Here is a 16,570-nt window from a genome sequence, read left to right on the forward strand (position 1 = left end):
ACTAGTAATTTGGGCGTATTATCTCGTATATGACTATATACAAAAACTGCCTTCACCCAATAATAATCATAATCATAATATTAATTTTAACAATAATCACTAGAGGAGTAAAGGGCTCGTTTCCTCGGGCCTGGTGGGAGACTGGTGGGACAGGACCCAGGTGACGGTGGGAAGAAGCTTCCAGAACCGCCGGTGTGGCCCCTGCTGGATCCGGGTTGCGGGGTTTTGTTTGCGGACACTTGAAACTTGGCGCAGAGCCGACACAAAAATGTGCAGTTTCCAGAGGGGCGGAGACAAACCCGCCCGGCCGCCCGCCCCGCAGCTCCGCATCCACCGCGGTCGCTGCGTGAGAGCAGGAGAAGGCAGCCTGAGCCCGTGGGTCCCCGCTGGTTCCCACCGACCTCATCAAGTTTACAATAGCGAACAGAAAGGCTCCCTCTCCGGCCTTCTCTCCCACAATGCCTCCATGTTTGTCCGGGTCCGGTCACGCAGCGGCTCGCGCACGGTAAGCATTTCTGTTGTTGGTTAACCAGAACCGTCCGCGGCGAAGTGACACCGGGACTCGAACAAGTGACCCGCCTTGCAGAGTTGTAAGAGCGGCTGTTCGGAGGGAGACACGCAGCGTATGTGGCCCGGAGGCAGCACCGCAGGGAACACGGACACCAGACGGATTTTCCTGCGCTTGACGTCCGGGAGCAGGAGGAAGGGCACCCGCCGCGGCTGCCGGTTTTCTCCCCCGCGGGGAAGGAGGCTATGAAAAGTGGACTGTCCGGTTCGTCCTCTCCATCCACCGCCTCCTCCAGCCTGCATGGAACACAGTGTGCCCTCCGCCACACAGCCAGGTTCTCGGTGAATACATGCCGTAGCAGTCCCCGGTCCAGAGTCCAGCTTCCCCCGTGAAAACCATCAGCATCATGAGGACCACCGAGGAGACCGAGGGCTTCGACGCCGAGGCCTCCAACACGTCCATGATCTCCGGGGCCAGCAGCCCCTACCAGCCCACCACCGAGCCCGTCCACGCCAGGAACGTGTTCGGGGGGATTCGGTGCGACGTGCACTACCTCAAGTCCTACTTCGGGATCCTGAAGGTGGTTGAAGTGGTAAGTGAGAGCATGATCACACATAAGTGCATCTTAAAAGAGTTAAAAACATGCACCAACTTCCACCAAGCAGCTAGAAACAAGGATAAAACAACTACCGTTAGAACTAGTATCACATCTAACTTAACACTCTTAACTGCTGGACCTTATTTGGAGCTTTTAGCAATTTCACTCTTGTCCCTGAAAGTCAAATATGAGATGGATTATTGTAACGAGTACCCGCAGAAGTCCTGGTTTGCCCTGAACCACATCATAAATAGTGGGTCAGACCGGTTTCATGCTAAAAGTGTTTACCTCACGACATGTGAAGTGGAATAAGCTCAGTTGTTAAGTTCCACAGTTCTGTGCTCAGCCATGCATTGCACAACATGCCGGTGTTTCACAAGCAAACCTTTATTTTGAAGGATGCACATTGGCTCCCCTACATTTCATTGTTATCCCCAACAGTGTCTTCATACTCTACTCTTATTGATTTTGTCTGCTTGTTGTGCATAATCTGTGTCTATCGAGGGACATAAAAGTGTGTATTGCACACGCTTAATGAAATCAGTCCTCGAAAAGCTATCTCACAATGTTCAAGAAAGCGATAAAAAAGAAAATTCCTGGATCCACCCACTGATCCGGATCTGCAGGCTTCCTCCCTGAACGATGGTGCATTCTTCCACCGAGCTGCGTGGTCAACCGTCCAGAAGTATTTGTGTAATCTTGGCTATAAACAAACAAACGGGACAGGGATGAAAACATGACCTCCATGGAGGAGATATAAATCACCTTCTCAATGCGTGACTGCGTTTATACTATTCCACTGATACCTGTGTATTTGTTCAGGTCCTGAAAGACCAAAAAAATCCAAATTTACTTGTCTAAGGAAAATACACACATTCTAGCTGATATTTCAGATCAACACACTTAAACCAGATGTCTGAACTGGGAGAGGAGGCAGCAAATAAGCACAAGAACTCGGGCTCCCGAAGCTCTGACAATCCACCAGAGGAGGAAATATCTATCAAGCCACAACCATTCCTCTTCTTCTGGTGCCAAGAACTCCAGACACAGGCCTGCACACTCAAACACATGAAGTACGTGCGTCCACAACAGGAAAAGCCATGGAGCTGAGGAAACTAGCAATTACCTCTAACAACATTTGTGGGTTGCACAAGCAAAAACTAAAAGTCCAAAGCTGCTTGGAAGATAATGCTGCATAGTTCTGGTCTCTCTGCTTTTGTTTTTAACTTAAACTTAACTCTTTATCATCCAAGTTGTGGGTGGCGGAGTTTCCCAGTGGTGGGACAGAAGTGCACAGTCAGCCGGAGCTGTCGCAAACACCTGTGATGTTTACCTCCGCGTACGTGGGAGGTTGGAGAAAGAAGCCATCTGTCACAGGACTTGGGAGAAGTTTGAAGAATGCAATAACCAAGCGCGTTCACATTCACACTTCTTCTGTTGTTTCAAAGCAACGGCTGCGATATTCTCTTCGACATGGCTGTTGGAAAAATAATTTTACATCTTTAAAGTAGAATCAATGTAAAGGTTTATTTGTGTGTATGTGCAGGCTAGAGATGTTTCTAAACCGATTCCGATATCTGGACATGGCAGATGAAGGTTTGAATATCTGAATAATAGGGATTCATCTCCTGTAAAACCTCAGTGCTGATACCTGATAGTAACGCTTCAATGGTTTCAGAAACTGTTACACCTTTACCCACACACAGAGAGAAGAAAATGAAACCTGCACCTGATGTATTAAAAGAACTGATGCCAAAATAATTTAAATGTTGCGACAACACTTTGAAACACAGGCCGATAGTGAAGCCATGTAAATATGGATTTAAATGCCTGTTAGTTTTTTTTAAATACTTTTCGCATCAATGCAGTAGAATTTACTGACTATTGCTCAGCTCAGATAAGACAGGTGTATGAGCATTATCTTGGTGCAGATTAGGAATCTTATATTCACGCTTTCTATTTACTTTAACGGTTTGTCCTGCTCAAATACAGACTTTCCAGTTGGAACCGGTCGTATCTCTTTCACCGACAAGGGCAGGATGAATGAAAGTCATTGAAGTTTACGTCCAGTATCTTAGAGGAGCCTGCGAGGTGCTGCCAACCTTTTAATAGCTTCAGTTTTTACAGCTCAGTCCTCCAGTCGCTGAGACTTTCGTTATGATCTTTTAGAACTGATATATGACGATGATGATGCAAAAAATCGTACCTGATGTGGAAAGATTTATGGTTAATCAGTAAACAATCCTCTGCCAAGAAAGTAGGCCATGTTGGTTGTCTTGTGACTGAAAGGGCAATACTCGTGTGTTGTGAATTAATCATCTCTCTACAGAAATCCGTTTTTTATGGAGTTGGCATCTGTGCATAATGGAGTGGTACTGTGCAGCACTTCATGATGCATTGTTGCTCATGCTTTTCTCAACAGGCACCTTATCAGTCCAAAGTTAAAGAGCTTTAACGCCTCGTCTACCCCCCTTTGTCCATACTTCCTTTTATTCTGCCAAGGAAATGTTTTCAGGATTACCTCGACGCCCAGGTCTCGTTTGCACCAAGTAAATCGTTTTAAATGGGTCCTGACATTTGCTATGACCCCTGTTTACTGAGAACCGCTTTGTTATCCTCTGGTTCTGTTTGCTAATAGACAAGTGTATAGTTGTTTCTCACCACAGCACTAACATGCTATTGCACGGGGGCCTCTTTAAAGAGCCCACTCTGCTCATCAGTCATTGGATGAATGGATACACAGGTCACTGTTGACCCTGCACTGAGCAGACACAACCCCGCCTGTGGGACGTAACCTGAGCGAGGTGTTTCCACCCTGACAGCAGGTTTGTCTTTGTCCTTTTGTTGTGACTGTGTCCACACAAAGTCCAACTGATATTTGCCATGTGCTCCTCTACACTGACAGGAATTTGATACCTTAGGACCGATGGTTCACCGTTTAAACTCTCAAAGTTTCCTAATAAGCCTTATAACGTCACTGTGAAGTAGGACGCTAATCAGTAGAGCACATACCTCTGCCAAGTTCCAACAATTTCTTTAGCTGACTGCGTTTCAGACGTGCACTAAAGTATTGATATTCTACTGAAACTTTCTGGAGGGGCTGTGAGAAAACAAATGTCTGTGTCAGTTGCTCTGGAACTCTTTCTGCCAGCCACCTTGTAAAATGTTCGGAAAAAGTCAGAGCGAGCGGAATTTCTATGTCTTGACTCCTGCCTGCTCGACCCAGACATCGCTCCTCGCCTGAGTGTTCTGGACGTTTTTCCTGTTGTTGTGAACGCGTCTGACCGAGACAATCTCCTGCTCCTTTCTTTAAATGTCACAGACAAACTCTGTTTTGGACCCCATTTTCCGGACATTTTCTCATGTTCATGTGTGAAAACAGCTTCTTATTCCCAATTATTTTTTCTAACAAAGTCGTATAGTTAAATGTTATGTTAGGGTGTTTTGTTCTGTCAATGTTCTTTAATGAAGTTACCAGGTGCACCCAAATGTCACGGAGCACTTCCTGCTCTGAGAGAGACACCACATGCTCCCCTCTCTCTTCTGGTTGAAACATTACTTATTTGCGGCGTGTTGGGAGACATTAAGACAACAAGAGAGCCATGCATACATGTGTGGAGGCGTGCAGGCCCAGGCTGTTTTTCGTGTTCTCCGGGGTGAAATGTAACCTGCATTTAGGCCACATTTTCCATCACATAGATGACTGTGGGCTGCTGCTGAAGCATTTTTTGGTAATTTCTTTTTTGAGCATGAAGTCCCACACGACTAGAAGTGCAGCGTATAATGTTGACTAGTTTCTGCACCGAGGCTTCTTTTCACCCGGGTGAGTTTTGTGTCGGCAACAGATGGCGTATAAGAAGGGGATCTGAGTCCAGGGGATCTCTGAAGGCAACTTCTAATGTGCCTAATCTCCAAGATAAGGATATGGGCTCATTCGGGGGAGGAAAGAAAAAGAGTTGAGGATAAGCAGGTTTGAGAAAAGGGCTGACGTTTAACATAAAATCATTATTACAAGAATATATATTGTGATGCTTTGTGAAACCCCGCCTCTTCCCATGTGGCTGCCTGACACCTGCTACAAAGGGACTTGGGGAAATGCATTATGCTTTCTTTAAGAGACATGACATCATCCACCAGCACGAGCAGCCCACCACTCCTGTTTGGGTGTAACCACTCTGGCTGAGTCGGAGCCACAGACACACTGCTGTCCAACAACAGTACAAGTGTCTAATGAGGCTGCAGCAGCTGCACAAAGCAAAGGTTTTCTCTTAATGATGCTCAGCTCGTGGATTTGTTCTTTTTTTGTCTCTGCTTTAGTTATTTGGAAAAGTCCACAGTCTGTCACAAGGAGACGAGTTCTCCACACGAGTCACCATGGACGAACAGTTTACTTTTCAGAGCCGGCTCACTCTGCTCATTCAACTGGACAAACACCATCGGCTACGGAGCCGTTCTGGGCTTGAGGGATCTGCCGGGATGGTCTTGTGCAAATGAGACTGTTTGGGGTTGTTCTCAAATGCTTCTGTTTTCAGCTGTCTCCAGCAATGAGCTACAACTGGGTGGGCGGGAATCAATTCGGATCCAGATCAGCTGACAATTCATACTGGGTTTCAGAAACCATTCAAAGGATGGGATTTTGAGTCTTTATCCTAGAAGAATTCTTGGAAAGAAGCTCTGCTGTACATTTGGTGAAATTCAACTACTATCCCCCACACACGTACAACCATGTGACTATTTTCATTAGTTCATAATAATAATAGTAATTCCCTCCCTTCTCTCACTGCACACCATTTCCCCCCCCCCCCCCCCCCCCCCCCATTTTTTATAATCTGACCACATTCCTGAACTCAAAACCTAAGAACTTCCAGTTGCTTTGTTGCCTGGTGACTCGCAGGAAGCAGATTTCAAAGAGGTTGGCGCTCCTAGTTTAAAGCTAGACGTGCCACAGAGACGCTCCAGTTTAATCAATGCACTTCTCCACTTTTGATTCTATGAACTGTTGGGGGGAAAAAAATCTATATTGTCACAGAGCAGATCGTTTCCTTTCAACCCTTGTATCGAGTCTTTGTAACAAAGCGGATCAGTGAGACGTGAGGTGCTAATGAAGCAGCACTTCGGTTCACACAGCTGATTGTTTTTACGCGTCTATTATTAGCGTTGCAATGTAAATTAGATGATGAGCGGAACAGAAACTGTTTGAAACATACTGTTTTATATTTTATAATGTTTTTAGCTGTCAAAGGATATTAGATTTACTTTGCATGATAATAAACTAACAGATATTTCTAGAAATGGACATAAATTGACACCTATGTAAAAATGTTAATCTACTCATACAAAATGGTGCCCTTGCAGCTTGCACGAACATCTTTAAATTCCATGCAATCACATCAGCATTTAAAGGAGAGAGAAACACAGAGAAGACAAAAGGCTGAAAGTCCTTTTGCCATTTGGAAAAGCTGTTGCCATTTGCCTTTTTTCTTGCTCCTCAACTCAAACCCCCCATTATTTAATATAACAACATTTAATAAATGTCAAACAGTTCCAGACCGAGCTGATCTGGTCCGAACTGGTTCTGCGATCTGCTGCTTCAGGTCAGTAATGTGTCACGGTCTCATGGCTCTGTTACGTCTCTCAGTTCTGAATAGCGCTGAGCCAATCAGTAATCTGTGTGTGGTTTCTTCGGGGTCTCGATGGCAGAGGAACACCTAAATAGCAGAATTCCTCTCATACTGTGTTTTGCTGATGGATGTTGGGTGGAGGCAGGCGTCGTCACAGACCGCCAGGAGTGGGACTCATGAGATGGGCTTATGGCCTCCGCTCTATTCATAGGACAATCAATTCATCATATGGAGAGCAGAACTTGGCCTCCGCGTCCTCTTCATCTTCTCCCCCTTAACTCTCGCTGTTTCCCCTCTCTCCTCAGGTCCTATCACTCATCGGATTCATCTGCATAGAGACCATCATGATGTGCTCCCCCTGTGGAGGCGTCTACTTCTTTGAGTTTGTCAGCTGCAGTGCCTTCGTGGTGACAGGAGTGCTCCTCCTGATCTTCTGCCTCAACCTGCACACCAAGGTGCCCCATGTCAACTGGAACCTCACGGTACGTAAAGGGCCAGACTCCTAGCGAGCTGAATAACTAACATGAAGGTGATTGCAGGTTTTTGACAATGAAGGTCACAAATCTAGCACGTGTTAGTGAGTCATCAGACTACTGTTGACCTATGTGTATGTACTTGTAGAATGTACTACACATAAAGTTAGTAAGATAAGCTAATGCCGAACGGAAATCCAAGGAAGCTCTGTCAATAACAAGACAACTGGAAAAGCATTTCCAGAAACTTCAGCATTGCTTTGTATTTTGTGCTAATTAAGTTAATGGTAATTATATGCTGTATCTAGATTTGATTTTCTGCCACCAACAGGAGCTTCTAGATGTGCTGGTTTTTCGGGGTTGGCATGGAGCTCAAAGCTTTGCTGTGCTGAACGTTATAGACGTCTAGACTCTCTGTGTTATTCCTCTGTATTTAGAGTTTAAATTGATGGCATGTCTTTATATAATCAAAGAAAAGGTCCATGGAAAGTTTAATGCTTAAGTAAGAAATGTGTTGACACGCTGTTTGTGCTTGTCATTCACAGCTTAATTTTTCTCCCTTAATTATCAACATAATCATAGTTGTCATATATTTTGGGGCTTTTCCTGAATGTGCCGTTCGAGCTCGGCACAGTTCACTTTTGAAGAATAACATACAGAAGTATCAAGAGTAAAGCTCAACGCAAACTCATACAAGCTGGAAAAACTTTGAGTGTGGAGCTGAGAACATACAGCTTCAGCATTACCACCAGGATAAGTGCAATGTCAGCACCTGTAAGCAAATGAGCTGCTGGGTGTTCTCCAGCAGATACTGGTCGACTTCCAGTATTTGCGTTTACACACACGCTGGCAAGTTCTGAAGCTGCAGCCAGCTCCTTTGCAAAGAGGAGTGAAATAACAACTGTATTTCCAGGGCCCACACAGCTTAGCCTTAGAGCGTACCTACCGTACAGCAGTGGATGTTGAGCCATATGTCCAAATACCACCATAGCTATCAGATTGCTTGATGGTATCCTTGGTACAGTTTATTCCACCTCAAATATGAAGAGGGTTGAGCCTTTGGATTTTACTTCTGGCAGAATGACACCAAATGAAAGTTTTTTTACAGTCTCAGAGACCCGAGCTAATTTAAGAGTGCTGATCAAGGAACTTTTACCAGATTCCTGTGAACAGTAACAGTCCAAATGATCAAAAATCTTCCAGTTCAGTCTGCTCTGTTCCTTTTCCTTTTCTCCTGAGACTCACTGGCCTTTCACATGTCACTGACTAATTAATAAGTTTCCACTCCAGTGATCAAAAGTCTTATGAATTTGTAATTTAACATATGGCACATAACATTTCTACATTACAACTAGGACTATTATAACAATGTTCAATATAAGACTCTAGTTTCCTGTGGTTTAGCTCATTGGAAAGGTTGGGTATTGTTTGGGAATTTTTCCAATATCGATACTTTAAATGGTGCCAGAACTAATACCTTCTTTAAAAAGGCACAAAAACGACACAGATAAGAACAGAAATCTTTTCCTTTTTTTTATTGCTAAGGCAAATTTGAAGTTGAAATTTGTCTTTTCAAACATTTGCTACATGTCCCAATGTCAGAATAAGTTGATTGAAATACAGCCACACTTTCCACCTTTTAGCTTTCGGCATTTTGTTATCTTGTCACCTTGAGGTAGCTGCTAGCTACTAGCTCGGTCTGTATAACATGTGTGCCTGATTGGTTCTGGATATCAGTACCCAACCCGACTCATTGGTTTTTCAAGGACTCATGCTGTGATGCACACAAAATTAGAAGTCTTTCATAGTTTGTGAAAAAAGTACTGTATTTGGCGGACCTTAAATTCTGTGTGATTTACACAATAACCCCCTGCTGGTCATGTTTGTTCAGTAATGTGTAGCTCGTCTCAGAGTAGGTGTTGCCTTCACAGGTTCCCAGTCTCTGCTCTGACTCTACTGTGTAGAGCTGTACTTTTCAAGTAGCTAACAAGCCCATGATGCTGCGTGGCTCTTCACAGTGGAGCCTCTACCCCCCCGCTGTGTGTGTCTATCAAGTTCAAAGCTGCTCCTGTCAAACTGGGCCCCAGGGAATGTCGCCATGAGTAAGCACTTCTGCCTGTTAACCCTTTTGCTGCCTTCCTTCCATTCCCCACCTCCAAACTGTGAGCTGACACTGACATTGCTCGATGGAGTGAGCTTGTTTTAATGTCTGCCCTCAGAATGAGATTTTGATTGTACAATTATATGCTACATGATCCCATCTCCTCCGATTCGTCCTCTATGATGACTTTGGCAGCGATGAAGGGGGAAACACTGGTCCTGACCTCACTCCCACTCCCACATGAAATGAAAGCAGCTCTGGGACCTTGTTGCGAAGCTGCTCGGTGACTTTCAGTTATTTAGTTGAACTTCACGGCTTATTTGACATGAATTAGCTTATGTAGCACAACAGAAAGACAGATGAAGGAAGACCACGCCTAATTATCACAGCCAAATAACTGTTGGCCATGTTTTCAGGCAGATTTCTGCAGGCTGTGTCTCATCAGAGTTAATGCATGCATGAATGAGGTACTTCATTACATCTGTCACAGCTTCACACACCACTACTGTCAATCTGTTTGCCAGAAGTTTCATATGTAACTCACATACAGATAGATTAATATACTAGTGCTGCAAGTAGTCACAGCTTGTACTATACAGTAATTTCCTTCTGTCGTTTTTCAGACACGAACTCCGAGATATGTCTGGACCCAGTTTTTTTGTAGTTAGCCGTTTTCATATGAAGCAGGAAATTGTCCGGGTCAGATACCTTCACAAACAAGATGAGGGGTGCCTCATGGGGGTAGAGATGGTTTTTGACACCTTTTATTTTCTCGCCCTTATCGCCGTTTTTACATCCGTCATTGTCTCGCATTCGCTAGCTGTGAATTTTGTGGCCATGCTCACTCTTATATTTTCCTAGTGGACTGGACTGGAAGGAAAGATTCAGGTGAATGTGTTAAGCACAGTTTAATAATGTATTTGTGTTTGTTCACATCCCTATGACAGACACACACCAGGGTCAGAGCATCTTATTCTTCTTCACATGAAGTTGCAGTGTGTTGTCTTCATTTACAATGTGTGTATGTCTCACGCTGTGTTATTCTAATGACCGACATCTCTTATCCTGAATATGCATACGAACCCACTCACCCACACAGCTGTGGATAGTGGTTATTATTGTTACCCACAGTCATTAATCTATCATCAGTTCAGACCAGAAACCACTTTACTCTTCTTCTATTTACCTAACCTACAAGTGGATTCCAATAAAAGCATGTTTGGTTTTAAACAGCTGAAACTTACCACCCAAGTGACGTGAAATGCATCTCTACCAGCTTTATTTGTCTTTCAAAGAGAATCAGGCGTAGATGTGAAAGCTGGAGAGAGATTTTATTCTTGCATGAAGCTTCCTGGCCCCGTGTGACCTGCTACAACTGTCAAGGGCATTGGCTTCATAATTACTTTTCCACTGCATCCTCCAGGGTTTCCATAGATGCAGTCCTATGAGTATTTCTAGCTTCTACCTTGAGAGCGCAACTGAAATATTGAACCACACACACACACACACACACACACAGTCACATGAAACGGCATGTGTTATTTATACTACTAACAGGCACTGCGGATCAAAAATCCCCCTTTTTTTTGTTGCTCAAACTAGAAATATAAACTGCAGAATGTGTCAGATTTCAGTCCTTCCTCTTTCTGGATGCTGGAATGTTCACTTCATTACTCTAAATCATGTGCTGAACATTTTTAGGATCTTAAAATGAACTAAGGTTCACTCTGAGACTGAAGCAGACCTCTGTTGTGGCTGATTCATTACTTAATCACCATATCCTGCATTAAGATTGAATAAGCCCAGATCTGCACCAGACCTGTTCATAGATATTAGCACGCATTACACATATCCAATTTCTTTCATCAAGATCTCTGGATTATTTCTTCAGATATTTACAAAAAGTAACAACCCTGCAATGTTAAATAACAGTAAAATGTTATCGTTTCTTCTTTGGGTCATGCCCCACCCCTCCACAAACTATCATTGAAATGGGTTCAGTAGTTTTTGTGTAATCCCCCTAATGAAATGTAACCTCCTGGGACGAGTTAATAATAAATCCCTGAAATAGTGGTTTTTGGTCCTGTGTGTTATTTAAGTTACAGATTGTCAGTCTAGTTAAAAGGTAAAGAGTAAAGTAATGAGGCTGCAAACAGGAACATGACACTGGAGCCTTATTATACAGTTTAACCTGTTGAACCAGTTGAGCAAGATATCCGAGAGTTTGTTTGCTGGAAATGTCAGCAGTGTTTGTACTGTGTGCATGAGAAGAGTGAGTATGTTGAGGGTGTGTGAGTATGCGATGGATGGGGTTATGAATTCAACTGAATCATTCAGGGATTAAAACACCGGTACCATTGACCGTGACGGTTAGTTCGAGTCCATATTAATGTGTAACTGATTAAACCGCAGGATCAGTGACACATTATCACAGTGTTAACCCTCCTCTGATTCTGCTTCATGCAGTGTCTGCATGTGTGTGAGTGAGTGAGTGTGTGAGACATTGCTGTTGTATGAGCCCTGTGTGTCATATGAGAGGCCGCGTGTGCCGTGATCACAATCACGCATCTGATCACGAGGGCAGTGCCCCATTCAAGCTGAGCACTTCATTATTAACCCTTTCCTCTGAAAGCAGGAGAGTAATAACATCAGAGGGAAGTGTGTGGAAGTTCTCTCTCTCTTGTGTGTGTGTGCGTGTGCGTGTGTGTGTGTAACACCTTCTGTGGTTTTAAACTCACTGTGAAGACCGGCCATGGAATCAGCCTTGTTGCTAATATTGGTTTAATAAGTGTCAAAAGGCCTCAGATGTTTTTTTTGATTTGTTATACATTTCAGATTACATGTTGATGTGCTTTGAGTTTACAGGCTCATGTACTTCTCCTCCCTGTTGTGGCCAGAAGCTTTAAGTCTGTGGGTCGTCTCATTCTCATGAAGGCGATTTGTTGGGAATGGCTCCAGAGAATTTCTTTTAATTTGTCTCAAACGTTCACTTGGACTCAAATATGAACTGATTTGATTTTATTCGGTCAAAGGTCAAAGTCATTGTGACCTCACATTCTTCTGAACATAATTTATCAGGAATGTCCAGGGGAAATTTCATTACATCAGGAACAACCTTCTGCTTGGACTCAAGAATTAACTGATTAGAATTTGAAGGTCAAAGGTCAAGCTCGCTCACTTGACATGTTTGTGGCCATAACTCAAGAATTTATTCACTAGTTTGGAAACATTTTTAGACAAATAAACAGTTGGTTAAAATGAAGAAGTGATAACATTTTACATCCAAAAGGACAAAGGTCAACTTCACATGTTGCATCAAATTGTTCTGCAAAAACCCAGAGGCTGTCATTCTGGTTATTATTGATTTAGTGGATTTTAAGCACTGAAAACAAAAACATCAGGTTCTACGTCAAGTGCTTTGAACAGATTATTTTAAATAAACATTTGACCTATTTCACACTGTATTTTGTTATATTTTTGGTATTATGCTTGTATGAAAAGTTCACCAAAGTGATCCTGTATGTTTTGTGTGTGTGCGTGTGTTCCTGTAGGACCTGGTAAACACGGCTGCCAGCACCTTCTTCTTCTTCTTGTCGTCCCTCGTGCTCGCCTGCATGAACCACAACAGTGGAGCAGAAATCGCAGCAGTGGTGAGTTTTCAAAACCAACCGGCCAACCTGTAGTTTTGTTTTGTTTTTGTTTTTCAGTGCCAACAAAGCAAACATCTGTAAACATCTGCCTATGTTAGCCTAGCAGCATCCTGCAGGATCATCAATGATTCATGTATGAATATAAGTATACTGAATTATCTGAAAACTATCGATTCCTGTCAGATTCAGTTGCTCAGATTAGTTTGACTCACACAAAAAGACCAGAGTTAATATTTCTTAAACCAGACAATTTTTGTGTAGTTAAATGAAATTAAGTTGAGGTATCTATATTTGTCTATTCATATACTTGCATAACATGTTCATAATAATTTTCACAGTTTAGAAAATAAAGAAATATGAATATTTCTATAGAACTTATCTAAACTTATCTAAAGGTACACTCCGCGAATGAAACCGTAAACTTTTAAAATGAGTTAATGATTTCAAAACAGGTAAAGTGCTGGTAAGTCTAATTTCATCAGGCAAGGAGTTCCAGAGCCTCTGGGTCCTGATGGCCGAAGCCCAGTCACCCTTAGTCACCCGGCTTTAAAAACTACCAGCATTTGTTGGAGAGTTAGTTGCTCTGTGATATAACTGTGGGCCAGACTGCGCTGAGCTTATAAATCTATTAAAAGACTCTTAAAATCCAATATTGAATTGAACTGGCAGCTCATGACGGGAGGCAGGAACTGGAGCCCTCATATGCTTGGTGTTGGTAAAATGTGAGCAGCTGACTTTTTTAGGTTTATCTCCAGCGGCCAAAATCAAGTTGCACTGACAAGTTTGCAATGAGATATCTTGATACTTGCAGCCGATGGTGTATTGTTCCACGTTTAACAGTTTTTTTCTGTTTCGTGTTTGCACCAGATCTTTGGCTTCATGGTGACGGGTGCATACGGAATCAACACCTTCCTGGCCGTACGGAAGATGCGCCTTGGCAACAGCTGTCCGAGGGCGCCGCAGACCAGCGAGTACATGAGAGCGCGCACGGCATCTCGTGGAGAAGTGGAGGCACGGCCCGAGATCGCCTGAGCGCCGGCACACGGTCAAAAGGAAGACCAAGAGGAAGCCACACCACCGTGGTGGCAGCCGAGACACTTCTCTGCCTTCAGAACTGTGAAGTCTGTGGCAGCACGGCCTTCTCTCGCTCGCCAAGCGCTTTTTGACTTCTCATCACACCACTTGAGCTGAGCTGTCTCGCTGCTCAGCTGCTGAACACATCTTCACTTCACAGCCGCGCTCTGTGGAGTGTGTGTGTCAGGCTGCAGGTCCACAGAGAGAGAGTCTAAACTTTTCATCCACTTGTCTTTCTGTCTGAAGGACGATGTCCACGAAGAACCATTTAAGGTCGACTTCACTCCGACTGTGCATCAGTGACAATGGTGTTGATATATATTTTTATTTTTTAGATCGGTTTGGGTTTCACTGTGAATGAAGTGAAGTAGAGGAAGGTCAGCTTTTGTACAGTTTGCTTATATCACGCTGCTGTTAGTAAAGTCTTTGGTAATAATAGATGAGGTTGTGGATCCAGGACGCCCCTGTACCAGAACCCCACGGCAGCCTGCAGGGAAACAGAGGCACCACGACTTCACTGGTCGCTGTTTTGTTTCCACCTGTGACGTTGAATATTTCAAGATCAAACTTTGAAAATGCCTTTCAACATGACCTTTTAATGACCTTTTATTTGAATTACTATTGAGATCTCTGCCATTGATAAGCGTAGAGTCACAGTACAGGGTCTTTCTTCACTGTAATAAAGACAGGAAGTGAAAGATAAGGTCCAAATATCGGACTGAAACAGAAATCCTGTTCAGACCCGGCTTACATCCGTCCTGAGGGATCTGATCACAAGCTCTCTCTCTCTCGCTCTCTCTCTCTTGCTCTCTCGCACGCGTGTGCGCTCTCGCTCTCTCGCTCTCAGGACAGATGTTAATAACACGTCTGAATAGAGACAGATTTACTTATTCATAAAACAATCTAAAACAACGGGTTTGATTCTATTACGAGACCAAAGTAAGAGTTCATAACACTCCATTCCATGAATTTGATCCCAGATTGTTGTAATTAATATCTATACATATATATATATATATATATATATATAGCCTCACTAGAATGAAAATAAATTGATAATTGAAGTCTATGTGAGCCAGGAGATGAAAGGTAACCATATTTTCCTATCAGACGTTTTAAGCAACTAAATTTGTTGATCACCAGCAGGGGGGCTGGTCCAGATCGATGCCCTCGGCCTGAACTGAACCTCAGGAATCGAACCCTCTCCGTCATTCTAAGACTATATTTGAAATGTAATCACAGGGTGCCTCGACCTGAACGCTGTATTTCCCACTGCCTTCTAAATTATCACATGAGATCGGACCATTGAGAAAAAAAAAAGCAAAGGAAAAGTACAGGTGGAGACGTTAGGATGGACATATGGTACATTTAACAGCATTTAACTCTGTATTTAACTCTTTGAATTAAATGTCAGTGTATCTACAGTATATTATTACACATTTCACTCGTTATGAAGTCTGTCATCCCAGATTGCAGCTCGTACACAGATTGCAGAACATGGTTTTATTCCTTCCTGTTCGACCAGTGTAGTCGACAAGGAAACAGGAAGTTTAAAAAATAATCTTTGCTTATTTTTTAGTTTAAAGGAAGAAATGCTTATTTAAGTTGTGTCATCTCTCATCGTAGTGATGTATCGAAGCAACACTACAGTTACACATGGTTGTGTTTTCTTTGTTGTGTGAGACCCCTGTGTGTATATTTGGCTCGGGTGAGTTTGTGCAGGGTCTGAATTACTCTGTGGCTCCCTCTCCTGGTCGACAGCATTGTGTGTGTGTATATGTGTGTGTAAAAAGACCAGAAGTGTAATTGTGTGTGAAAAATAAAACTGCACGTGCTTTTTAAATAGCCTCAGAGGTTTTCACATTACACAATATGTTTGAATAATCAGACTTTTCTCATGTTTTCAGATAATTTATATGATATCTCTTGATCTAGCGACTGATGGAATTGTACGGAAAGACAATCACGTTTGTATTTATATCCGTCTCTTAAAGGTTCAGTGTGTAAGATTTAGGTGCAAGGGATCTATTGGCAAAAATTGAATATTAAATAATCCTTGTGATGTTTTCACTTGTGTGATTTATTTAAATTGAACAAATTGTTGTTTTTCTTTACCCTAGAATGAGCCCTTTATATTTAAATATTTTATATTTACATCAGGAGCGGTCCCTCTCTATGTAGGCAGCCATGTTTTTTACAGGAGCCCAAACTGGACAAACTTAACATCTTGTGAGGTTTTATGACAACTGAAGGCGACCTCAGGTTCTCCCTCATGTTTGGTAGGGGAGGGTGAGGTGAGGGGTGTTCAGCTGCAACATGCAATGACACCACTAGATGTCACCAAAGTCTACACAATGAACCTTTAACATTGATTCATATATAGATTGTTTTTGAGTGACACTATAACAATTAATCACCTAAACTATTGAACAGCAGAAAAATCATTCAAGCGCATTTTACTATTTGATAATATAACCTGACCATTGTGTTTTTTAAAAGCTTCTTAATGTACCAGCCAATGCCAATGTATGTTATGAGAATTTGT

At 42.9% G+C, this 16,570-nt stretch overlaps 1 protein-coding gene across 1 annotated transcript; it reads left to right on the top strand.

The window, feature by feature from the left end:
• The first annotated feature begins 235 nt into the window (after positions 1-235).
• Positions 236-15,868, top strand: cmtm4 (CKLF-like MARVEL transmembrane domain containing 4). Its single transcript, XM_062381990.1, has 4 exons — positions 236-1,100; positions 7,033-7,209; positions 12,853-12,951; positions 13,819-15,868. Exons 1-4 carry the CDS (start codon positions 915-917, stop codon positions 13,981-13,983), a joined length of 627 nt encoding a protein of 208 aa, XP_062237974.1. The 5' UTR covers positions 236-914; the 3' UTR covers positions 13,984-15,868.
• Positions 15,869-16,570: the final 702 nt, after the last annotated feature.

The sequence above is a fragment of the Platichthys flesus genome, chromosome 1 (genome assembly GCF_949316205.1).
Source record: "Platichthys flesus chromosome 1, fPlaFle2.1, whole genome shotgun sequence".
Taxonomy (NCBI): domain Eukaryota; kingdom Metazoa; phylum Chordata; class Actinopteri; order Pleuronectiformes; family Pleuronectidae; genus Platichthys; species Platichthys flesus.